At 44.2% G+C, this 27352-nt stretch overlaps 1 protein-coding gene across 1 annotated transcript; it reads left to right on the forward strand.

The window, feature by feature from the left end:
* Window positions 1–27352, forward strand: LOC126544301 (uncharacterized). The gene is made up of 6 exons (XM_050191563.3): window positions 1–927; window positions 13239–13254; window positions 15754–16083; window positions 20928–21239; window positions 24291–24581; window positions 26018–27352. Exons 1-6 carry the CDS (start codon window positions 622–624, stop codon window positions 26176–26178), a joined length of 1416 nt encoding a protein of 471 aa, XP_050047520.1. The 5' UTR covers window positions 1–621; the 3' UTR covers window positions 26179–27352.

Below are 27352 nucleotides of genomic sequence, written 5' to 3' on the forward strand. Positions count from 1 at the left end.
GCGATATCACGAAACCTTGCATGCGCTCTTTACCCTACGACTATCCTTCTCTCCCAACCACCGCGGAATCCGCTCGCGGTGCGAGGCCAGCGAGCCTGCCCCTGCCTACGCCAGGCGCCGCAGCAGCAGCAACAGCAGCAGCAGCCGCCGCTTATGCGGGCGGGCGCAGACGCAACAGACGCGTTGTTTTGCTCGCTCGTCTGCTCTCGTTTCGGGTTGCGCGCTGATCAAAGCCTTGTTGCTGCTCGCATCGCGCAAAGTGTTCCGAAGCTCGACGAACCTCTCGGGACCTGACCGTGTGTGCTGCTTCGTCGCCAGTGATCCCTTGTGGCCACATTTCCTACATCGCCTGTACTTCTTGCGGAAGCCTCTCGGCGGTGTTGCCCACGGAGTTTCTGCATTATTGGAAGCGCCATAGTTTCGGATTTCTGCCGCATCCGGGCAAGCTGCGTGGGCGTGGTGCAGTTTCTTATTAGCCACTTGTTCAAGTTTTATCCGGTTCTGATCACGCGTTTTGTGTTTGTACCTTTCTCATAAATAAGACCATCTTTCACTTACTCACGAAACTGCCCACTGTCCCGGCATTTGGATTGCAAAATTAATCGACTGACAGAAAAGACCATGGCTACCTCTAAAGAACGGGAGCTTGCACTGGCGACGGACATTCCACCAGTTTACCCCGAACTTCCCCCGCCGTATCCAGACTTGAAGGAAACACCGCCGCCGTATGTTCAGTATGTGCCTTCGGGACCATCCGGTAATAGGTTCGGTGGTTTGAACCCTGCGTCATCAGTAGTTCCCCCACAAGGATCACAGCATAAAACAACCCGACTGACGAAAAGAACGATTGTGAAATCTGCCGTGTTCGCTTCTATTTTTGTGGCGATTGCCGTCGTGGCTATACTGCTTCTTCTGCGATTTGTCAAGGTGAGTGTGCTTTATTCGTTATCGCTTCTGATGTTGCTGTTTGAAGAAAAGTATATCTTTATGCTATTAAGATAAAAATAAACATAAGACATGAGCTGGCCGAAACTGCAGGCAACATTAGTGGCAAAATAAATTTGTTTTTATTAGTTCGCCGATGGTTGGTGATGTTGTCTATTCTTGGGATTAACACTTCGATTAGACATTATTCGTAACGTGTATGTCTATGTCTGTGTGTGTATTACATATATTTTGCGCAGGTTATAAAGATTTTGCAGCTTCTTGGCTGCATGCAACTTCGAGTTGTTAAATCAAACAGCTTACCGCAGATGCATGGCAGACGTATACGTACTTGGCAGACAGCCGATAAACAATCTGTAGCGAACGATGGGACATATATCGTTATTAGAAAGAGCCAGCCGCTTGCCAGAATAAATGAGGACGAAAAAAAATGCTTAAATTCATCGGTGTATACTCTGTACCATTACTGTTGGAATAATAGCATAATATAATAATATGCTGCAGTAATGCTTTCAAGTATTAGACACGAGTTTCCAAGTCATTAGACGCTTTGCGTATCTTGCCTTCACCGAGCACGATGAACGCCGGTTTTGACGCGGAAGTCCCATCGAGACCCAAAAACAGCGCGGGCATGCAACATTCACTGTTATACTTCATGTGTGTAAACTTGGTCTAGTAGTATTAGTGAACTGGTAATGTGTTGTCGAAGTCTGAACATGTCAACAGATGGATGACGGTCCAGCCTACGTGAGAACATCCAGCAACGCCGAAACAAGTTGAAGCGTATGTCATTGATCCCTAAAATGTCTCTTTCCTAAAAAGCCTGTCAATCTTGCTGAAGTTGGGCTTCTTCTTTGCGGTCAACGCTCCGATTTTATAGTTTCACATCAAACCAGGGTCGAAAGTGTTCAAAACGTGTGGTTCACTCAAATCTCAAATATATGCACGAATTTGTATTCCTTGCCGCAAATGTACTGAATGTATTTAGTTCGTTCAACTTCCTCAATAACAAGATGGCATGTATAAAAAAATATTTTTCATTTCAATTCAACGTGTGTACATCTACATTTATCATTTTTGTTATCAGATTTTTGTTCACATTGGAGGTACTTTTGTGTGCCGCTTATGCTGATACCGTAGAATTGTCAAGCTTTCGCAGGCTGCCACAGGAAACCGTAAAAAGGTACAGAGGCACGCTGAAGCGGCCTTTGTCGATGTGTGATGTAGACGCTCGGCAACTGAAGCACCACGAAGCGTACCCCTACATGCCGCGCAGCAAGAGCACTAATAATCAATGCAATAATCAGTAAATGCAATGCGCATTTTTCGTTCTCGTTGACGTCATGTTATTTGTATCTGCGGGCCTGAGGCAGCACCTATACTCGTCTGAAGCCTAACTCGTTCCCACTTCGTAAAACTCTAGGTGAAGCACTTCATTTCTTGGGTACTATGAACAACATTTAGTTGGCAAAGGCGGTGAGAAAGGTCCTCGTCTGCGGCAGCGTGAATTGCACTAAGCAAACTAAAAGAACTATTGGTTGTAGTTCATGTGCGAGTCGCCGGCAGTGCGGATTTGCCAAAATGGAGATTGATATAGAACACCTTGATTTTCTTTTCACGTTATTTTCCTTTCTTATTCGCACGGCCTTCTGTGTTTGCTGTTGTTTCTTACGTTAGCAACCTTGGAGGTTTTGTGCCACCTCGAATTACTTTCAACTCGCGTAAACTTGGCGCTATTGTCTAGTTTCACCAGCATAACCTAATTAAGTGCTTAAAAATGAGAAAATACCTACCCTGGTAACTACATGGAGACTTCATCGTGCAACGGTACTCGCGGATTGCTTAACATTTTCCTGAGGACCTTGTGAAGTGCCCAAAGAGCTCTGCCTTCGCGTTTGAAGCGGGCTCTAGCCATCTGCTATGGTTGTGTCCATGCCTGAACAAAGGCGATAGGGGAGAAAGTGTTTGCAGGCAATTGAATAGTAAACACCAGCCTACAGACTACCAGCGGTTAATTTTGTAAAATAATTTCCAAATACACTTGTGCATCTTGTTTATAAAGACACGCGCGTTCATTTGACTATAATATGCCGCGTTGGACTCCAAAGCAAATAAAAATGAATAGCGCGCGTACTTCTGGCGAAATATCAAGTCGTAATGCTACTTGAGTGTGCTCTTATTACTTTCCAAGAAATAAACTACTGGCTAAAATGAACTAGCAGCCTACGTAACAAAAGCAATTGCTCTAGTCAAATACTACAACGCCAGGTTGAAAAACTGGCCACAAAATAACTGTTTCAAAAACCTGCAAGATGTTTTCTCGACGAAGAGGCGATGACTCGCAGAAATGTACATCACTGCGCGTGGTTATTTTCGCGGCTGCAAAGTAGTGGCGCCAAATTTAGCGTTAGTATGGATTCAAGGTCTGTCTTCTGTATTGCTATGGACTGGAACGTAAGGAGTGAGACGTGTAAGCTATTGAGCTCGTTATATCGTAAATACCGAAAAAGCGGTAGATATATTTTCATAATCTCAAGGTACTACAAATTAAAGTCACTATAAGACGTCCACTACACGTATAGACACGCTGCAGTCAATCGTGTCTGCTCTCAAAGGTCACGTGACAATATGCACAACCGATCAATTCATGTAGGGTGAAGGCTGCTTCACGCTTGTCTGGCTATATAGAATGTCAAAAATGAAGGAGTTTCTTTTTTCTTCTAGTTTTCCTTTTTTCCTGAAACAAAGTACTACACAGATTCACAAGGCAACTCGTTATCAAGATCGGGTTATTGCCATAATTGCGGAAAACTGTAGCAATATCAGTGCTTATCTGTGTTCCGTTTTTTTTTTTTTTTTTGCTCTCCGTTTGTGTTTACTGTGCCTCTGCACGTACAGTGGCAATTGTGAATAACAAGATGCTAGGAAAGGTGTCAGCTGCAGAATGCAAGGAGCTTAAAAGGTATATGTCTAGCGTCGTGTTTCATTCATCCGGTTGATAGAAATTCGGTACAATATGCTAATCGCGGAATATTTACGAAAATTTTGCAGCTAACTCATTGCAACTGTAAATCGTTTTACGACTAAACGTATACATCGCCTTATATAGAGCCGGTTTTGATACGAGGCTTTATGGCATATGCACTAGCGACCTTTAGCACTTTCGTAGGTCGCATGCTGCATCGCCTGCACAAAATGCAACAACGGCACGTTTCATTGTTTGTTCGCGATACGCTGCCACTATCAGAGAAAACGGCCTCTCGTAGCAGCCAGCATCGCCGACGGATGAGCAAGTGAGATAAAAGCGACCGCCTCACGTCGACAGAATATTTCGCCGCGATATCTACAGCGACTGCGATAAGCACACGGCTACATAGCCGTTGGTACACCCGCCAGCGTGTTTAGTTCAGCGTTTCACGTGCTCCTTTCTTGCCTTGGCTACTGCGTGTAAGGGAAAGCGAAACGTCGAAGGAAAGGACATGCCAAGTAGCTTAGCACGTGCGATGTTGGTGCGTAGGGTGGGTTGCTCGCACAAAAGAGCAGTAGGTGCATCTGCCCTGCAGAAACACCAAAGGGAATTTCTAATCACCTCGCACTTGTGGTGCACTCGATCGGAAGTTTATTTCCTTTTGTTTTCCTTAGCAGGTTTCATAATTAGCGAAGTTGACGAAGATCAAACTGCAACAACCTAATTTGGCGCCGAAGTGTCTGCGCGGACGGCGGTTGTACGTCGCGTAGTTTGTTCTCGTGTTTGTTGCTGGTATATTACACACTTGGTCAACGTTTAGAAATGAAAGGCTCTTGTAACAGTACTGAAAGATGGGCAAGTTGGCAACAAATCGCTATGATACTGCAGCGCGCATATAAACGAGGACACAAGATACCGTACATTACATTGCCATTAGGTCCTCGTTTGTAGCTTGCGCACAGCAGTGTAATAATGAATAGCTCCTGTTGTTACCATGTTGATCATATTAGAATGCAATATTCATCACTTATAATCTGTTAAATCGCTGCCAGCAACCACTGTCAGTCAGGAACGTCACGAAACGTAGATAGCGTTAGGTTGCGGTAGGCTTCGCCACCAGTCTTTTGTTTAGCTCTTTTGCTTGGCTTTTCAGAAGCCTTCATACTTGGTAAAATATACGTATTTCTCTTCCGAGGGAAGTATAAGCTGCCAGACTAGGTGGGCTTCATTTCATGCCGCGTTAATTTCGGCGCTAACACACGAGAAACGCTTCTTGTTCGGGCTTTCGGCTGTGTATGTTGTCCCTGACAATTTTGTCAGTCATCATGTCGAACTGATGTGAAATCCGCGTTCACTTCTTTCTGTCATGCAGAAAACGCAAGCTATACATATGAAGTCTTGTGGAGAACGTCGAAACATCCCACATGCCACTAAACCTGAGCCGCAGCGTGCGGGTTTCCACCTGTTACTGCCTTATCGAAGACTTCACCTGTGCTCGCTGCGGAAATTTAGGTTCTGCTTTACGTGGAAGCAGATCTAATGACGTTGCAGGTGGCAGCCCGAGACTAAATCACAAGTCAAATTTCGTCATCTCCACAACTTAGTGTGGCAAATACTCTCCCCTTCGCCACCCCCCTCCCTCCCTTGTGGTAGCTATAAATTCAACATGCCAGCTCAGTCAGGCGAACAATGCAGCTGGCTTTGGCGAGAAAAAAACGCGCCAGCTGTCACGGCCTGTACTGCACGTACACCCGTACACAGCAACGCTAGTCCCGTGAACTGTAGGTCTAACGGTGACGGAAAACCGAGGAGCCTTGCACAAAGAAAAAAAAATTATAAAAGTTGCCACGATGCGTCTTGCCAGTATTTCACCGCTTCGTACAGGATATCTTACAGAGTGGAATGACCAGGAAGCGAGTAAACGAAAACACAAACAGCGTATAAGTGCCGAACATACAAAATAAGCCTAAGAATGATGCCTAGCATAGGATTTTCATCGTTCTGGTTTGCACGCAGGCGTAGTATAGGGGAAAATTTATTAGTATAACGTCCTCAAGCAGCTGGCGGGCTAAGCAGGACACGGCAGTTGGTTATGCGGATTATTTTGAACAACGTGGTGTTCCTGAACGAGTGCGCAAAGCATGGTATACGTGTGTTCTTTGCACTGAGCTTCATTGCAAGATGCAACCGGTATGACCGGGAATCGAGTCCTCGTCTTCATTCGTAGCAGTCGAACGCCGCAACCAGTGAGGGCGTGGCATTATTTTTCGTCGCTAAGGTAACTTCCGGTGATCGGCACTTGAGAGTTAGCGCGTTTCTTGTAATTGCACAGTTACGCATCCCAGATTGGGCAACACGCAGAACATTTGCAATGGGCAAATGGAGGCATTAGTTGGATCCAGAACATCGGCTGCATCTAGGGCACTCGTCGAGTATGTGAGCTTTCTCAAAGTGGTTCTCACATAGCGTGGCCCTTTGAGGAAAAACATGATCCAAAGTGTTGATCGAAATTGAACTAGAATATCGATTTCAACTTTAAAAAAGCAAGCGTTAGTTCTAAGGCGAAGTCCCATCAAAGAGTATAATGTCGTTGGGAGAGTAAGAACTATTGCGACACGATGAACGATGTTATCGTTTTATTCATCATGGTGACCAGCTTATCTTTTTTGGATGCGCTCGAGCTTCCTCTGTTTCCGACGTTTGGCTATATGTCAACAGAATTGGGGACTTGACGCAATCCCATCAGGTCGGCGCCAATTATAGTGATTCTGACGCAATCGGACGTAAAATTTTTCAAGGGACATATCGCCTCCCTTGAGCATGCAGAGCTGTTTGGGCACTTCACAGGGTCCTCAGGAACCACCATTACGAACTAACTTCATGCGAGATAGCTAAAATGTGTGTTTGCTTTTGTTTTTCGCCAAGTAGTGCTGCGTTCTAATTAATATAACATAATAATGGAGACCTCCTTTCCGAGATACACGGATAACCACCAAGTGTACTTGGCACGAATGATATCAAGAACTACACGGTATACTTCTCCTAAAAAAGTTTGCAGGCTTCATTCGGCTGTATTCGTTGTCATGCGACCGATAAGAGATCGGAGGCTGTGCGCTCACTTGCAGGCCATCCATGGCCAGCGAGATCCTATCGTGGACGTCTGACCAAGAGCAGCAGTGGGTTGTTGGTAATGCCGGCCTGAATAAATTACTGGCTGGTGGCATTGAATTGCAGCCAACGGGGCATATGCTTAAGCCAACTGGCAGTATACTCGTTGCCGCAGCCGTTGTGCTCCTTCGGCTGAATCTTTCGGGCTGGCAGAAGAGGTGCATTTCCTTTCACATCCTTGACATCACGAAGAAATGACGCGGTTTGTCATTTACGCACTGTAGTTTACAAAGTAATAGCTCTGAACAGCCTTTTCATCATGCCACTGGATTATCCAGATTTCTTTCTATTCATTTATTATTATACGCTTCAATTCAAACGATGAAAATCCTAGCAGGGTGGCTGGCATGAATAAAATAATAAAAAATACTTGCATGAAGTAAGAAACAGTACGATTTGCAGTAAGAATTGCAAATGCCAAAATTCTTTCAGGGTCAAATGTTGCGCAGGTACATGAACAGTAGGAAACGTCCAAGAATGTGAACGGCAGGACAGCCGTCGCCGTAGCTCAATGGTAGGTCGCACGCGTAATGTGGAGGTTGTGGGTAGGGCTCCCACTGGAAGCAACTTGCTTTTTTTGTTCACACTCATTTCCCTTTAGCTTCTCATTTCTACGTGTCAACAAAGCAAGAAGTGCTTTGCTCTTTGCATCCTTGGCTTTAAATTATCTTTTCGCTTCATGTGGCTGCGACGAACAAACGTCGGGCCCCCAGGATTTTCCGCATTTCTCATACACAACTCCAAGATCAATTAAACAAATTTGAACGCAAACTACTTTAGTGTAGATGCGACGACGACTCTAGTATTGGTCTGTAACAGTTCGTGGAAAGAATTTGTTTAAAACTCGTTGGCGAGCTAGTTGGTTTAAATCCATCATAGAATGTGTAAGCGCAACCGAATGAAGACGTACAAAGAAATGAAGACAGGGACAGCACTACTTTCAACTGTACGTTTTATTTTCTCACGCATCGATAAATATATACCGAACGAGCGAAAAGAAACGAGACAAAAGAAAACATGCAGTGGTGCATGTCGGTGAACTCTACACTTGTCTAAGGCATGATCAAAGCATACACTTTAATAGCTGCAGCAATAAACCAAGCAATGGTACCTCTTTTTCAGATAGCGACACTGATGGCTAGCTCAAGCAGCGTTCTTCTATTTTTTTTGCAATTTCATAGGCCTCAGCAGGATAACAAGGGAGGTTGCGCAGGTCTATGAATTTGCAAAATTAGAAGAAAGGTGCATGAGCAAGCCATCAAGGTTGCTATCTGAAAAACGTAAGATTCCTCGGTTTATTGCTGTAACTATTGCAGTATGTGTTTTTATCATGCTTTAGACGCGTCTACAGTTCACCGACATGTACCACTGAATGTTCTCGTTTGTCTCGTTTGTTTCTGCTCGTGCAGTATACATTTATCGATGCGTGCGAAAATAAAATGTACAGTTGAAAGTTGCGCTGTCTCCGTGTGCTATGTCCTCTTTGAGTCGAGCTTACACATTCTGTCGTGGAAGTAATATTGATACGTGTACTCATTTATCTTTATCGGGCGACCCCGCTTCGCCGCCTAACAAATGTTAGCGCAGGACGCGCCTGTATGTATCGGAAGTTTCTGGAATGTTGTCGATGGTTCGATCCGCTGTCTGTCACCGAACATTGCGTAATCTGATTGCATGTATGCGCGACGCGAATAGTGTAGAACCTTGTGGAAGACACGCGGGTCCCAGTGATTACTCTGGAACATTCCACGACTGATGTATAAAAGCCGACGCTCTTGACCCGCTGATCGGATTTTCGACAATCGCCGAGTGTGTTTGCCGCTGTCGTTGTTCTTTGAGTGTAGCCTGCTTTCGTGGGTACAGTTTCGCCCAATAAAACTAATTCAAAACTAATAATTTGTCATCGAAAAGTGGAACCGGTAAACTAATTCCTTGCCTGATGGGGTATCCAGATGAAGAATCACATTACTTTTAATACACTGCCGTTGTAACGTCCATTGCTTTATTAGTAGAGAAAGTTCCCGCGGGATGGTGTGTTCTTGTGGCAAGTTCAGCTTACACTGTCAACAAGCTTTTTCTGCGTCATTGAGCATCAATGTATTCTTCTCTGATAGGTGCAGCTGTACTGATCTGTAGGCATTGCTACACCACTCATTAGCGGAAGTAATAAACGCAGGATGGCAATTACCCAGCAACGAGCCTTAGTCCAGGGTTTTAGTGAACGCTGTGACGCCAGGATAATTAGAATGACGACAACGTGGGTAATTTTGTTCCGGCTGCTTTGCTTTGCCTTTCTTGTCCAATGATGACATGCCGGTGCGACAAAGTTCCTTGTGTACCTATTGTTTTATGCATAAGCATTTCCGTTAAAGCTAACATACTTTATTTAGTTATAAGAGAATAACCTGCAGTGTTGGTTTCGAATATTTGTATGGGTAGTCAGCTTTTACCGAATTCCTATGTAATGTCCCAGTAAATAAAACAAAAGTTTCGCTCCGCATAGATTCTATAATGTGCGTTGTTTCGGCACGTTCTTTTTTTATTTTATTTTTGCTAGCAAAATTGTGTGACCGCTGGAGCGCGTGGGAACGTGCAGTGGGACCGCCTTGTTGCCACGCATCTGTGTTGATCCCACGCCGTGGCACCCGAAGGAACGTACGGGGCCCCTGCTGCACTCTACAACTCTTTTCCAACTCGCGCGAGGTCACATTCCGTCGAGCGATGTATGCTCCGATAACGTCGCGGTACACCGAAGTCGAGACGTGTGCAGCATACGCACGAGCCGCGATCGGGCAGCGGCGTGAATGTCTCTTTCGCGGGCGTACACGTAGATTTGATCTTCCGCATCGAGACGCATTTCTTTCGTGACGTTGGCGGAGGGAGTCGTGTAGGCGTGGGCTCGGGCGATACGTTTGTCGATTCTATCGACTGCCGTATCTCGGCTGATTAAAGCGATCACACGCGGTTGGTCCGGCTTCATCTCCGGTGGGTGTTGGTGCAGATGTAGAGCTGGCGCCATAGTGTGACGCAATAAGTGATAAAAGGATTGGAGAAGGCAGTAAATATTGCTTTGAATGCAGCAATGCTATGCTCACAACAACAGGTATGAAGAAGAAGAAAGGAATCTGAGCCGCCCGATTTTTATGAGGCATACCTTAAGAATCCAGCAACTAACACCACTTATTATTTAATTGAAAGAAATTATAGTGGATGTTATATATACATATATATATATATATATATATATATATATATATATATATATATATATATATATATATATATATATATATATATATATATATATATATATATATAGATATATATATATATATATATATGTACAGGCGCCGACAAAAGTGCTATACTCCATGCAGCGGGGGCCGGAGCAGCCACAGAACACCTATACAAATTAGAGAAGGGAAACTGTACCTTCCACAGTGCAACGGAAATAAGCGTAGCGGTGGCGTCGTGAACTAAAGTATGCGACCACAGATGGCGCTGTACAACAGAAAACGGAAACAGTATTGCCGCTTTACCAGGTGTTCTGTGGCTTTACTGGGTTACTAATTGCTGCGCCTCGATTGTGCTCCCGCCAGTTTGGTTGCTGTGTGGCAAACGTAATGTAGGCGCTACGTTTGCCACACAGCAACCAAACTGGCGGGAGCACGATCGAGGCGCAGCAGCCAGAAACCCAGTAAAGCCTCAGAACACCAGGTAAAGCGGCAATACTGTTTACGTTTCCTGTTGTACAGCGCCCTCAGTGGTTGCATACTTTAGTTCACGACGCCACCGCTACGCATATTTCCGTTGCACTGTGGAAGGCACAGTTTCTCTTCTCTAAGTTTGTATAGGTGTTCTGTGGCTGCTCCGGCTCCCGCTGCATAGAGTATACCACTTTTGTCGGCGCCTGTACATGCACTTCGCATGCCTTATTAGAATAGAATATCTTTCCTCCGTGCGCCTTTCACCCTCCATAAGTATTGCATTTTTCGCTACATTTTTGTTGACGTTTGTAAGGCCTAAGTGCTGGCTCAGTGGCCTTGTCTTTCTCATTGTCTTTGCCAACAACCCTTGCCTTTGCTTCGAGTTGTTGACAAATTCGACTTCGCTCTCCGATCTGCTAGCCGCCTGGTTAGCTCAGATGGTAAAGCGGCTGCCCCGGAAAAGCGGTGGTCCCGGGTTCGATCGAGTCCCAGACCAGGACGAATTTTTCTTCAACTGCGAGGCTTTCCTTTCGAGGAAACCGAATGGGTTTTCTTTGTAGCAATTGCTACAAATGGGTGGATGTCTAATTTTCCCTTTATTAATTGCCTCTCTCCACCTTGTGGATTTCCACAGAATTATTTCGTCAGTGTCATATTTGCCCACTGACGCCTGGTAACGGTCCTGAAATGGTGTAAAAACACAGTCACAATATTCTTGATATTCTACTGACATCGCTTTATCAATTTAAAGCATGCAGTTCCGGGTTTACGGGTACGGTTTACGAACACCAGTTACAAACAATTTCCGTACACTTTCCCAGTAGCTCACGCGTGGAGTTCGCAACAAAACGTTACTGGTTAACTAATTTATCCTAATCAATTTTACTTTTAAATCTCTGCAGGACGCCAAATGAAGGGCATCTGCAAACTATAGTTCTGCAGGAGGTATTAATTTCCGACGTGTAGCTTGTTTTAGCCTAACTGGCGCAAGTCTCGTTATTTTAATGTAATAATCTAATATCCATGTCTGCAAATACGAGACGCTAGTTGGCTAGCGAATCGTTAATTAAGGTTAAGATGAACATACGTAATACGTGCATAAGTTGACACACTGGAGATCGAAAGAAACAGAATCTTCTATTGTCAAGTGGGCCCTATATCAATTTTTCACGAGCAGGCACAGACTAAAGTGTTGATACAAATAAGCCTTTACAATGAAGCTTGAAGTTCGTCGCCAAATTAGGATCATAAGGATTCTGGCTCGCTGCTCTCGAAGTTTAGCGCAAAGTGTCCGTGAATGCTCTTTGAATAAGAGAGGATTTAGGGCTTGTATTCACGGCATGTTCTTACGCTCGAACTGTTCGCAAAAGCAAATTCAAGCCAACCCTGATGCCTGGCATACTCTTAGCCAAAGAGGGCCACCGACGGCAAAAAGTATTCACGAACGAAGAGCTTTGGATATTCGGCCCCAGGTTACTTATATATACTGCATGTGGCATGTCGTTCGTAGCACTATGGAAGCTGCACGATTCCTTATCCAATAGTAAAACCGAATGCCCCTTGAGAAGTGTACATCCGCGCGGCGTTGACTGCTCAGCGGCTTCTTAATTCGCGCCACACGACGTGCTTGCGCAAATGTCTTAATATGTCACACGTATCATGCTCCAAGATCATGTACCATTCACCAAAAAAAAAAAGAATACTCTCAGATCCGGTCATTAGTCAGACAGTTACGCCTGGCACTATATTTAACGGCGCAAGGATAACGAGCCTGTGTACCCATCGTAGCTTCGGCAGCGGTGCAGACGACTTGTGAGATGCAGTATAGACAGTGGTTGCTGATGCTTCCACGCCTTACATGTTGATTCCCTTGATTTACTCACCGTTTTCCATTTAGATGCCTCAAGAAAAAGCTTTCCATTTAGGACGCGTTGCTATTGATCAAAATAATTTTGTTTTATTTTAATGAAATGGTTCAGAGAGGAAAGGGCCACTGCTGTTCCGTGTTGTACTTCACCTGTTAACTCATTAGCAGATTCCTGGGAAACCATGCAGATGGTTTTGGTATGTTTCAATGATACTGAAAGCGATTTCTGTGGAAAATCTTACCTCGCTGAATAGATAGGATTCTCACAACTATTGTTAAAAACTTGTGAATACAATTGACTGCATTGAATGTAAGCCTTCATAAACGGTAAACAGTAAAAATAAGGTAAAAAAACACTTCAATTGGCAGAAATAACTAACATGCTGCAAAATAAAGAAAAACGTCCGGTGACGCATATCAAGGAAAACAGCAAGATTTCATTTAGCTCTACTTTCTGTTAAGCGGGTGCTTCTACGAAGTGAAGTGCACATCCTTTTTTTTTTCTTTATAGGGTACTGATCGAAGATGTATTTAGCGCCGCGAAACATATCCTGATATTCGCTTTTATTTATTCTGTTTTCAGGAGAAAGAATACCCAAGTAAGTCTATTTTTCACTTACCTTTACGTAGTGCAGGTGAAACTGATGATGATTATAGTTTTATTCTGTTCGGTATTCCGCCAAACGCAGGCATATTGGGTGCAATGGCAGATGAAGGATAGGGGAGGGGGGCGCAAACGTCTGTGGCCTGCGTGGTGGACCCACTTGGTGGCGCAGAGACCAACGAGTCAAACACAGCTATTACAGCAATTACCAGGTGCATTCTACTTCGATGGTGGTATACCTTTTTTCAGCAGCGACGTAATTATGAACACGGTTAGGCAGCTGCTGAAACCTAAATATAGCAGTGTAGTAAAACGCACTTCTTTAGATACCAGCTCTGTGTTTTTTCGGGTTGAGCATTGCGCTACCAGGTGGCTGCGCCGTGTAGGCCACTCTCTTCCCAGTCTTCGCCCATCCAGCAAATCGTCCAGTCCGCATGCGTTTAGCAAAATACCACACATGCCAAACTCTGTATTGTTGCGTGTATTGTACCGTGGAGCTCTTGGGAAGGTAAACTTGCTCGCGATAAAAGAAGAAAAATACTCTGGGGCCTTACGGGCCTTCACAATGACCTGATTATGAGGTACGCCGTCATTATGACCACCCGGGTTTCCTTAACGTGCATTCAATGGACGGTTCACGAGTTTTCTTACATTGTGCTTTCGTCAGAATGCAGCCGCCGCGGGCAAAATCAAATTCACGCCATGCAGGTCCGCAGCGAAATGCCACTTCTACTGAACTTCAGCGAAGGGTCTTCTTCATTCTTTTTAAAGTTTTAGAGACCCTTGTGGGTGGACGGACGAATAAGCATGTCATGTATGTTCATATATTTAAAGGTGAACATGCACTGCCTATAAGCGAACATATTTTTCGGTACGATCAGAAAATTTTGCCATGGGTGTCATGTTCCCGCTTAAAAATACTGGACAAGAAAGTTCCCGCAGAATAGAACTTACGTTTCCTGTGTAGCCGAAGTTTCTAAAGTATTAATTCAATACGAGATTTCTAAAAAGAAACAACTAAACAAGTGCCGGAAAGCGTCATGCGGTTGTGATCCGCTATGTTTCACGATGTCCTGAAAGGAGTGCCAGTGGCACAGAGTTTACATTGAGCGGAAATTGGCCATTTGTTATGGATTATACGTGGGAAAAGCTTGACGCTTCTGGGGTAATTAGGATCGTTGCAAATAATTACTAAACAGTTAATTTTCTCCGGATATCTGGGTGATACGGGGCACCCATGGTGTCTTTGGTGAAATCTACGAGTCAATTATTTTTGTTTATTGATTTTTTTTCGGCTGACAGGCTCATGCAATGTTCGAAGCAACATTATTCTTTCAAGCCCTTCTTGTACTCGCTATATTTAGGATATACAGGACCTTTTACGAAATGGTTTTAAATGATGCAACGTTTAAGTTATTTCCTCAAGATTGCTCTCACCACAGAGGCTTACACTAAATATAGCTTGGTGCAGTAGCTACACAAGCAATTAGGCTAATTACTTTTTTTTTTACCAAAGGAGCAAAGACGACCGGTGCCAATGGGAGACTTCAAGGGTGCCATCCGATAAACTCATAACCGCTTCAAGAATTTCACAAAGTTGACTCTGAAGATTTTTATAGTGTAATGAATTCCGGCAAATTCCATCCAGTGAAACGAATCTGAACAGCTGTAGAGCGCAGCTGTTACGCTCTCACTGGAATGCCATGTGTGACTTGAATGCTTTTACCTCACCGTTGGTCAAGGATCAAGGAATCGAGATCGCAGCTTGATAAGGACGCTGGCTTGATACTTGCCCAGCCTTGAAGCGGAAGCAATGACGCCACTCGTGGTCCTCTGCTAAGGGCGTCACAGTTGCGCTATTCTGCTGTTGACTTTCGCATTAAATTTAATTTCTCTGGTTTTACCGACCAAGACGACAATATGGTTACGAGGTACGGCGTGGTGGAGGACTCCTGAGTAATTTTTTCCATGTCGGGTTCTTTAACATGCACCCAATGCACGGTACACGGGTGTTTTTAAGTGTCGCCCCCATTGAAATGTGGCCGTTGCGGCCGGGATTTTATCCCCTCCCCCCCCCCCCCCCGAGCCTAGCAGCCCAACACTAAATCCACAGCGCCTTCATGATCCCTGGTTTCTGTTTTGCTGTATCAGAATGGATCGGTATTCATTAAGCTTTAAAACTTAGCTGCGTCAGGCTTTTGCGATTACTGCAACTGTTACGAGCTACTCAGATGGTGTTCTTCAAGTCTTCCATCGAAACAAATTACAAGGCTCTTTATTCTTCATTGCATAACTGCTTGAGCAGATACTACATAGTCATTTCGAAATGCGTGCCTCTGTGACAAAAGTCACCAAGAGAAAAATCACCTCATTATCTGATCTTCGGTATTTCGAGGCAATTTCGAGCGCATTATTCGAGAACCAACCGGTAAGCAGGAATGCAACGAACCGCTTGCATATCGATTCAATTGAACCTTCGCGCCCGTAATCGCAGTGCCCCCTGAAGTGGCCAACCTAAGCTTGGTGGCCGTTGCGGGTGACTCGTTCACCGCGACGTGGGACCGGCCAGAGGGCCGCTTCGACTACTACTGGATCGAGGTTATGGACGACGGCAGTGGCGCAGCTGGCGGCGGGCTCACGACACCGCACCGCGTCGGAACCTGCAGCAATGGCACCATCATACACCCGGACCGGACCCAGGTCACCTGCGGACACATCGATGCCTGCTCCAATGTGAGCCTGAACGTACGCACCCACGTCACGGGTCCACCGGAACGCACGTCAGCGGCCGTCGTCCTGCAGGGCATCTTCATACCAGGAAAAGGTGAGTGTGATTGTTGCAGGTCAAAATTACACTCCCGAAAGAAAAAGTGGGGTCGCGGTAATGACTACTTAGTTGTCACACTATGTACTCCCTTGATATACCTAGAGTTGGTTACGGTAGAGTTTGTAACAACACTGATCAAGCTAGGTTACAAATGGATCTCAGCTATAATATTTGAAATTCAGTTAGCAACACCGGATGCGAAGAATACGCCGTGCAACCGATATATGGGATGGCTCCCATATTCCAGTGTGGGTACGACAAATGTGTTATTGCGGTGTGTGTATCCCTCCTCGTCTGTTTGAACTGGCCCAACCTAATTATGTATTGTACACTTTGAGCGAGAAAGATTATCCGACATCGCCCAGCATACCGACTTCTCCTATAGACTTATTCATTTTCTTAAAAAAAGGCGGTGTCGTTATCAGATTCTTCTAGACGCGTTTAGAATTTCCAAAAGATAAAACGCATTTCTGTACACGTCTAGCGCAAGGAGTTAGGCTCCCAATTAGTCATCTCATACAGGCTCCTTCCTCAGCGTCGGAAGAAATGCACAATGCCAGACAGGGCGCTATTGATGTGGTAGTGTTATCACAGCTGTGTGTAGCACCTTCAAACATGCAGCAAATGTCAGCATTTGGTCAGTTAACTAGTGTTTCCTTGTCCTTCTGGCAAATAAAACCAGACTCGTAGATAAGGTGAAGCACGCGCTTAAGCACATGTGTCAGTAAGCTCTGGACATCATTATCCGGGAAGCTTGAGCGTACGTTTTGGTTAAGCGTACGGCGAGGCGATCAAGAAGAGCGCTACTGTGCGACAAAAAAACTACACTGGCTGAGTCCGTGGCGAGAGCCGTCCCTACCTTCAACTTCAGAAGGTGCACTCTCCGTGTGCTCGACGTCACGCCAGTGGGTTGCCGAGTAAGCAAACGGTAACTCGATGCGCTAGCCTCAAACGACGGCGTATTACGCCAATCAGCTTGTGCCAAGAAAACGAAATTATACAGATCGAACGCACACATTGCAATATATATATATATATATATATATATATATATATATATATATATATATTGAAGTTCTCGTAAAGCGCTTTGTTACATTATCAGTAACTGATCACGTCAAGAGATAAAACTAATCAAATTAAGATATGAACTTGCACGTGCCAAAACCACAATCTGTTTATGAGGCGCGCCGTAGTGAGGGACTCCGGATGAATTTGCATCACGTGTGGTTCTTTAACGTGCACCCAATGCACGGTACACAGGCGTTTGTTTTTTTACATTTCGCCTCCATAGAAATGCGGCTGGCGCGGCCTGGATTTGATCCGGCGACCTCGCGCTTACCCTGACAAAACTGATTACAGCGTGTTGCAGCATAGAGGTTACGCTCTTCCTGTTAAGACGGAAAGACGGAGACACCCCACCACTTGTCTCGATTACGTTGTCTCTGGTCTCAGCTCACTTTGCTATAATATTTCCTCTAAGGTCGGTCCACTTTACTTATGCCCTATTTTCAGGCACGGCTCCCATTTTGGCGCGAAGAAACCTACCGCGAAGACGCGCGAAATCTGGCGAAAGACGTCCTAGATTATATGCACTTGAAGGCATGTTCTTTATTGCAGTAACAATATTTAAGTACCTTTTGTTCTTTCACTGCTCGAATGCGTAGACAACGAAACCGGCCACAGACGCATCTGTAGGTACGCGGGCAGCGCTGATAAGGCTAGACATAAGCCGGTACGTTTTGTGAGCCGTGTCGTTGTGTGAGCTATTCCACAAGGCAGCAGCTGCAGTAAGCAAAGTCCGAGAGGGTACACGAAGAGAGCTTCGCTTTAAAAGAACTGCAACCAAGCAGGCGTATGTGTCCATACCGCCGCAACACCTGCGTGCCGGCGAGGGCTTGCGTGCCGTGATCTTTTTATTACTGTTTTGATGTCACTGAGGCACTGTAGCTGCTGTGCAAGCGAATGCTTCATTTAGTTAGGCCTAAGCAGAAAGGGCAGGACTAAGCCACTATTAACGCAACACTGACACTATCGCACTGGGGCCCCGAAGGTGCGTTGGACCAGTATACCGCAGCGACTCTTTGCGCTGTATTCCGTTCCTCTTTACCATCCATGGCTTACGCCAGGCCGATCCGTGTGAAAACGTTAGAAGTGCGCCCTTAGGATCCCGTTATAATATGATTGGTACAGTCTGCAGGAGAAGGAACGGAACATGAATATAATATTTACATTATCTGATCCCTGCTTTGCGGGGATTTTGAATAGCAGTAGCTTGCATGAGCTCTACCCGCAGTCACTTTCCACCCAATTGTACGACTGAGCATTTTGTCATTTCTGATTGATCCATGGGTTCGCTACGTCCACTCTGATTGGCTCGAAATCTAAGCTAGGCTGCAGTTGACTGTCTCCAGAATAGCCATTTCTGTGTTGAAGTGAAGCTGTCACCGAATTTCTCTGGCTTTTTTCGTGCTCGTAGATCGTGAGGAATGTTTCTGAATTTAGGAAATCTATGTTGTGTTCTTAAGAAGGCCATACGGCTTAGTTAAGAACACAGAACCTACGGTAAAATGAATATGAAACTGGACGAAAATATGGCATGTCGCAGTGTGGATCTCACCTGCGGCACGTCATCCTGTCGACCACTTTCAGCTCCCTTTAACTTATGACTCCTAGGTTACAGTAAGACTTGACAATTCTTTTTTTCCATTGCAGTTTTTGGCTTTGTTATAAGTTTCGTCTTACGATTGTGACTAAGAAAAAAAAAACTCGAGCCACTAGAATAATCCTATGTTCTCGCTCAGTGCATGGTGAAGGACTCAAATTTGAGCACTTCGTTGCCATGAGGTAACAGTCGGACGTTTGTTGGCAAATTGCTTTCTTCTGAGCTTTCGTACTACGCGACGTCTGTGGTAAAATATCCGATGCTTCGTCTATTAGGGGCCGTTAGCTAGCACTTTCAGGAGTAATGGGTTACACATGCACAAATACACAAGAAATTGGACAGGAGGATGATCTTCATTGTTACTGATTTGTATAGAATTGCACGCTTTTGCAGGCGATGCGGGTATGTTTCATTGTATGATTATGACTAACAAACAGAAAGCGATGGCACAGCCTCAGACATGTGTAGGGAAGTGTCATTTGCGCATCCCTCCGCCGCCTCGTTCTGTTCATGGTTTGCCAATTTCCATTTCTGGTTTTCTTTTTCTGGCAGCATTTGATTTGTCGTGTTTCATGTGGGTCTATAAACGACACTCTTCCTGTCCTTTTTCCTGTTTACAAGTACAGAGTAGCAAGCTGGATCAGTTCCCTTAAGGCCGATCTCTCTGCCGTTTATTAAATAAAGTCATTTTCCATTGAACTATCCACCGTTGCAGCAGTATTGCATGGATATATAGCCCTTTCATCTAAGCAAGATTTTTTTAGCAGACAACTAGCTCAGCATGCTCCTGTGTGGTAACGTTGCTGGCAATGCTTTTACAGTCATGTGAATGAGCTCACTGAAAATTAGAGGGCAAGCGTGGATAAGCAGTGGCCATCGTAGCTCTGCTTAGAGCTTTCGAACTATTTGTAACATGTTTTTGGCCATTGCGAACTCGATTTAAAGTTGATCTTCATTTATTTACTGCTTTTTAGCCATGTGCAAAACTATTGAGGGTACTTCACCCCTTAGAGATGTCTAAAAAGATTGCGTAGCAAATATTTAGCAGAGAATGTGTGCCTGACACTACGCTGAATTGAATTCAGTTCTGGAGTTTTACATGACAAGACCTCGATTGGATTATGAGGTCTTATGGATTATGCGGATTGGATTATGAGGTCTTATGAGGTCGTTATGAGCGACTCCAGTATAATTTTGACCACGTGGAGTTCCTTAACGTGCCCCAAATGCGCGGGTCACGGGTGTTTCTTCATTTCACCACCATCTAAATACGGCCACCGCTGCCAGGATTTGATACCGCGACCTCGCGCTTAGCAGCGCAACGCCATACCCGCTAAGCCACTATAGCGGATAAGAGAAGGCGCTGTCGTGCTTCTATTGTAACGAATATAATGCGAGAAGCTCAGGCAGTGAAACTTCCATAAGTGTTCCTGGCGACGGAACGTAAACTGAAATACCTCTCGCGGATTCAGTGATGTAACAATCTTGGTGTGGCGCCAGAAACATTCCTAAGACATACACAGCTCTTCAGAATTTCGTATATCACACTTTCAGTTGCCGATCACAATATCGTTTGTATTAGTTACACATATGTGATGTGTTATTTATTTAACATGAACATTTTTCGTTCGTGCTGTACTTTTTATAGTGCCATATATCAGCTGGCAGTGAGATGCCTCATAAGTTGCCGCATTTATGATTTCCAATTTCGGTTGTTGGCATATCAGTGAATGACAAAAAAGGCTCTAAAATACGAGTAAAACCATTCGCCTTGTTAAAAAAATTGCTTTAACAATGTCAAAAAGCGTGTTGCGTGTCAAAGGAGCCACAGTATGTCCATGTCTAAGTTTCTGATTTAATGTGCGGTATGTTTAACTGTTAATGCAACGCCATTCTAGCATTTCTTCAAGTTCATCAGAGAAAAGTTACTTTAATCATGTGATAGGCACGTATTCACGCAAGAAAAATTACCCTCGGGTCGTAATGCTATACATAATTTGAAATCTATGGAGAAGTATTAACTAGCTGTTTAAAGTGAACGCTGCTGTACAAGCACCAAACGCACACTTTTTTAACTGCCGCAGAAAATATTACAGTAGACACGTGCTAACAAATGTTTGCAGCTAAAAGGATTACGCGTAACCCACAAACCATGTTGCATTTCTACTTCCTGTAGATCCGGATCCACCGAAAAACATCACCGTGGCTCCTGAATCGCCTTCGCAGAGCCGGATTTCATGGGATCCGCCTGTGGCCTACACGGGCGTGCTCGACGAATACGCAGTAAAAGTGTGCTACACGTTCGATTCGTGTGACGCTGGAGCCGAAGTGTCCACCTGCCGGGAGTTTAACACACCTGATACTTCCCTACACTTCGAGAGCACCGTCGACACGTCCTACTGCGTCCTTGTAACGACTACCGCCCGCTGCGGCAACGACATCCTCAGAAGCTCGCCGGAGGTTGCCCAAATTCGTACCCCTTCTTTCGGTGAGCCTATGATTTATCTCGTTGATGCTGGGCGATCTTACAGTGTGTGTTTGTTTTAACTGTGTTTCGAGACAGTTTTCGTGCACCAGTTCATGTGTCGCAAGCGCATTCTATTTCACGCATATGCTGGTCGAATTCCGGATCACTTGATTTCTAGGGAACTATTCAACAGGATCCACTGGAACGATGAAGATAGCGACGCTTGTAATACGAATTACTTTAGCGCCTTTGCAGGCGCGAATGTTCGGCAGCCGCACTGATCTCAGGTTTTCATATTGTATCCACTATCATGCGCGATGCTTCAAGGAAAAAAAAAACTTTCATCGCACGAAACTTGGAAAGGAGGCGAAATGAAATGGTTGAGCTGATGATATTTTGAAGTAGAACTACTGAACGATTCTGCCTGGTCGCCATGAGAGCGTGATAGCGGGTGGCATAATTCTTTTTGTCTTTACTTGAGCAAGTGTAAGCCATTTGTTTATTTGTTCCATCATTTATCATTACTACAGAAGGAGGTACCGGAGTTACATAAACTGTCTGGGGTACCTCCTATTAGTCAGTTAACAATATAGTAATCAATACATTACGGCAAAGTAGCAGTGACAGACATAATATTACACGAAATTAATGAACCAGATAATCAAGTACAAGAAAGGTGCTTACAATAATTGAAGTTCAAGTCAAACACAAGCAAATGAAATAGATACTGTGTATCAGTAAATGAAAATGTAATGGACACGTTAAGGAAACATAGGAATGACGTATATCAAAGGACAGGAGGTTAGTGCAACAGATAATTAGAAAGAGAAATATGCTTAAAATATGCGAAGTACAAGTGAAATTTATGCTATGCAATAAAGACTAAAAATTTTAAAGAAAAATATAAAGACGACAATGGAAGATAGAGATTAAAGCCTTTACATTAGTCAAGTACAGAAGCTAGTCAAGTACAGAAGCATTGAAAGCTGTAAAAAATTTTGTAAAGTTGATGGGTTTATAGTAATGAGTATGTAGCCAGTATTGCTGTAACTAAATATTTCTTGGTATCTCTCTTGAATCTTCATGTGCGGCAGGCTTTATTATGGGGTTGTAATTTATTATAGTATTTAATGGCCGTAACCAGGGCCGTACACATTTCATATTTAGTGTTTATACGAGCGAATAAAAAAATTGTTGCTAAAGGGAAATCTCGTATTCTTAGTGTTGGTAAAAGCATATACAATAAATATATCTAAAATAATTCCATGGAATCGTTTGCGGTATATTAGTACAACCAATTTGAGCTGGAGTATGTAACGTAATGCTGGTATCTTTAAGGAAGTGAAAATCAGTACTGCATAAATTTGATGACCCTGAAGGCTTCATTTTGTAAACGTTGTAGTTGTGTCATGTGCGTGGAATGTGTGTTTCCTCAAACTGAGATGCAGTGTCACAAGTGCAATGTGTAAATGCGTCATGATGTAGAAGTTCTTATGTTTTGTGCAACGTGCGAGCGCCTTAAAATTAGTACCCTTATTCCAAGAGCAATTTTCAAGATCATGTGAGCATGCAAATACATCTAGTATACTATCTGGTGAATGATCATGTGTAAGACAGAAAAAAAAAACATTGAATTCATTTGCGATATCAGTGGCTTCCGTTACCACCCTTGTTGCTGTATTAAGTTCGTTCAGTGTGCGGTTTGGTGAAGACCGATGAAGAAATGATCCTATGTTATCCCAGATTTAGTGGCTATTGCTTTTGTATATAAGGATTGCTTTCTCAAAGTAGGAGCACTTGGCTTCTTTTAATAGCCTGGTAATTATATTAGAATAACTTATGTACCGTGACATTAGAGTTACAATAATGTTACAAAAAGGGTTGGTGTTTTAATTTTTTACGAAGATCATCACCTTTAATAATACATTGTAAGAGGGATCCCGTTATCTATGGTTTCTAGGAACTGATAACGAGTCAGCCTCCTGTTAGCAAAAGGGCTAGACATTGGGCTAGCTGATTCGTCAAGGCGTGGGAACAGCGTAAGAACACTACGGGAACTGAGACAAGCGCTTCTGTAGTGTAGCGCCTACAGGACCGGATTTTAAACACTCCGCGAAGATAAGGAGTTTAGAGGACCTCCCTGCTTTACTTAACAAGTGGTAGAATATGCTGTAGTTTTAAACTGTGATTCCTGAACCCAAGCGAACTCTAGAATCAAAGAGAGCGCTTGAAAGAAGACATAAACAACGTGGGTGCGCAACGCGCCCCCACTCAGTTTGACCCGGCACGCAGCTCCAATTTCGGCCAGGGCGAGGGAAAAGCCGAGCAAGCAACTTTAACGCCAAGTCCACGGGAATAGTCCTTATCCGAAGGTGCGCTATAAAAGAGAAGAGTTTCATGCATAGCTGTAAAACTCATACTAAATAAGCCCAGTTAATGGCCAACTTTGTCCAGGCTCGTGCAATTCATTCGGTACACTTCAGACGATCGGGGAAGGCACACTGTAAACTGGAGTAATTCGCCCATGGGTTGCTTTCTCACTTCTCGTTTTTCCAGTCAGAACTTTTATGACTTAGTGGTGCTCCAGAGCAGGCCTATGCTTACTTGCTGTGCGCAATGGTGCACTAAAAATTCTGTATTTTCGAATAGTAAATGTACAGTGCGAGATGATATTTTGCATAGGTAGCCTTGAGACACTTCGTAACATGTTGGGACTTGTTTCATTTTTCTGTCTAAAGTTTTTCGCACTCAGAGAGATAAATTATTAAAAGTAGGGTCGCACGATCGACCCTACGTGGCCGGTGGCGTGGGTTTCCTCCCGGTGCCTGCAGTGCTCTTCATAATATCAGTTGGATATTATGAAGGCGACTCGATAAACACTGTGGGATCCTTTTTTCCGACAATCAAGATGTTCACAAAGTAAACCAAATACTCGCAGCATTCGAGATTTATACCTGTGCCCCTAGCTGTTTAAGGGAAGCTCGATCTTCTAGAAGAGATGCAGATTACTAGAGCAGGCGCTAATTTTGAGACTATCCCAACCTTTCCTGTGATTTTCGCTCTTCCTCACAGCACCAGGGGACTTCAAGATATACGCCACTGCCACCGATTCCAGGACTGTGGAAATTGAGGTCTTTGTGCCTGAAGTTAAGAACGGTGCCTTGGAGAAATGTTACGGCACGATGCGTGGCCCAGGAAGTGAAATTAACTTTCTGTGCAACGAATACGGCGGCAAGTCGTCCACGATTACTCTGAGCTCGCTGCAACCGGGAACGGAATACAACTGCACTGTAACATTTGCAAACCTCTACGACGGTCGGGAGATGGCCACACGGAAATCGATCTCTGTCAGAACGCCCGAAGGTGAGTGTACGTGGTGTGAACGCAAAGAGAATATGCTGCTTCGCACGCAGTATCATAGGCTACCACCGCACCTTTATTCACGGTACAAAGAACTACCGTCCTTTATGCACCATCAGATTCCTAAGAGCCTAGTCTAACGGAGAAGCTGTACTGAGTGGTCAACTTTGTAGTGTGGCACTTTTAGACGTAGCACCTTTCACTATTGTTGTGTAGCAGCAAAAAATAACTGCTATGTAAGCAGTAGCAATCGTGGAAGTATGTAGAACATGCCAAAACGTTTGTGGCCTCAGCGTCTTCGCGCAAATTTCTTTTACTAATTCTCCAGCTACTTGCCTGCCACGGAGAATAAAATGAAGAACTAGTAGAAAATTAGTTGCTGACGATCGTATAGGTACCGAGTGTTCGCACTGAAGTCCTTTTTGTGTGCCAGGTTCTACAGGAAAGCAATTTTTTTGTCATTTGATTTTTGCTGGCCAATCCAGGGAGAAAATAACTGTTTACCAAACTGTAACGAGAGACTGTATCGCCAGCGTCCGCATGTAGCAGGGAAAAAGTAGTAGCGAACTTAATTTTTTTTAGTTTGTCAATATAAAGGACTCATGTGGTCATCCCGAAGAAGGAACTCAAAAGAAAGTTGTCAAGGTTAGCAAAGCAATATTAGAAGATTGTCGATATGTCGTTCATTAGCTAACTGGAAGATAGGAGACAGCCAAATCTCGAAAAAAAAATTGCAGTGTGTTCACTTTTAAATTGCACCTTCTGGTCCTTCGCTTATCACTCATGAATGATGAGTTTACGTATGTAAAGAACCATACAAGTTAGTTTTATAAGAAGCTAGAGTCACGTTTATGCTTCTTACCTCTCCGCTTTACTTGATCTTTTTTTATCTAACATGATAATGCACCAGTTCGACGAGCACTTGAAGTTCGACTTCGTTATTGAAAGTGCTAGCTGATATGTCGGTTCATCTAAATATCGGCCGTCTGGTAAAGTGTGTTCTAGCCCTCTCATATACATGACTTCAGCGTTGCCAGTGATGTGCGGGCAGAGCTACACATAACTGCCCGCATTCCAGCACACTCTGTTTTAAGTAGGCATTATTACCATATTCTCGTTTGTCAGATTATAGTATTCCTCTTCGACATCGTTGTTGTTCACGTGTCGTTAAGTGCAGGATCCAATACCTGAGCATTGCGCCTTGCGTTCCCATGTCGAAAGATTAAAGCAAGTGTCAGCATTTTCCTTTCATGTTTCAGTGCAACACGCAAACTCTATGCAGTGAATATGGCTCGACTGCGGTGAGGGCACATTGACCGCCTTTATGTTCCGTGTGTGTCTGGATGCACGTCCTACTATCATCCTACGAAGTGATGGAGCAGTCTTTAGCTCACTTCAAGTAACCTATCCCGATTTGTGTACCCTTTCTTTGTGCGCAGAACCGGTAGAACGTGATTGGAATCAAGAAACCTGGGAGCCGCGGTCCCACGATCGACCCTACATGGCCGCTGGCGTGGCTTTGCTCCCGGTGCCTGCAGTGCTCTTTGTCTGTGCAGCAGCTGTTCTATCTCTGCGTGGGCTACAGTTACAGCACCACTGAATGCGCTGCCGAAGATAATAGGCTGACGCGTGCAAAACGAGAACACATTGTCATCGAAGCCGCGCATCGCTGTGCCCGCAGGAGGCCTTTAAGTGTGGCGCTAGTAACAATGGTTAGCGCGATGAAGGTATCTTGTGAAAGAATGTGGCACTACTGCGATGGCGATTGCATTGTATATAGGAAGAAGCACCACTTCTTATTGTGGGTATGTACAAGGGTGATATAATACGCTGCCAAAGACAAAAGTTTCGCACTCGACTTTAGTGACGCAGTTCCACAACTATCGAAGGATCAAGGAACCCGGAAAACCTTGACCTTGATCATAAGTGGGGGGTCATTGGCGTGATCTCCTTGCGTTTTCGTTTGCTTTATTTGATACGTTGATTTGTCCGCTGACGTTGTAACAACTTTGACGGGTCTCTCTCATTTTTTTCGTTCATGAGACACCATTTCATATCCATGTGAAGTCTTCTCCACAGAAGGCAAAGACGAATAAGAGCAAATTACGTCAGAACTTTTATATGTTGTTGTATGAAGCCCATTTATATTTCACTTAGGGGATGTTCATGGTGAAAGAGTATTAAATCTCTACAGCTCACCGACTGTGCCCAGTGGTGTACTGCAAGATCTTTTTCGGTTTCCACTTGGAAAAATGAATTGGCCTTCCGCCTTGTATCTGGCGCTATTAATTGACGTGCAAAGAATGATGAGTGGTGGATCGATAGGTGAAGTTGACAGATAACACATGGAGTGTCAATTGTGGAGTCGTAGTTTGTTTTGTAGCTCTTTCTTCTGTGACAACCAAGTTTCTTGTTTTTTATATGTGCCTCATGGCATTGCCGAGGCAGATAATTTTCTTTATAATGAACTTATTGTGCTTTATTTCAAACATGTTAGCAAACGTTGTGTTTTTATCTTTTTCAATATTCATTTCAAGTGCGTTAGGAACACCTGGTGTTATTACAAATGCCAAGGGCCTATAACTTGAAGCAGTCAGACCATTACCACATATGCCTTCCATGCGCTGTATAAACGTGGCAAAAATGGCGTTATAGACGCGAGACCAACTGAAGTGCACTTTCTTCAGTGTCCCATATATCTTCTTTTCCATTTCACCAATGACTGATGAGAAAGTGCGTTGTGAAAGTTCAATAAAAATCTCTTCTTTTTTTAA

The sequence above is a fragment of the Dermacentor andersoni genome, chromosome 10, assembly GCF_023375885.2.
Source record: "Dermacentor andersoni chromosome 10, qqDerAnde1_hic_scaffold, whole genome shotgun sequence".
Classification (NCBI taxonomy): Eukaryota; Metazoa; Arthropoda; class Arachnida; order Ixodida; family Ixodidae; genus Dermacentor; species Dermacentor andersoni.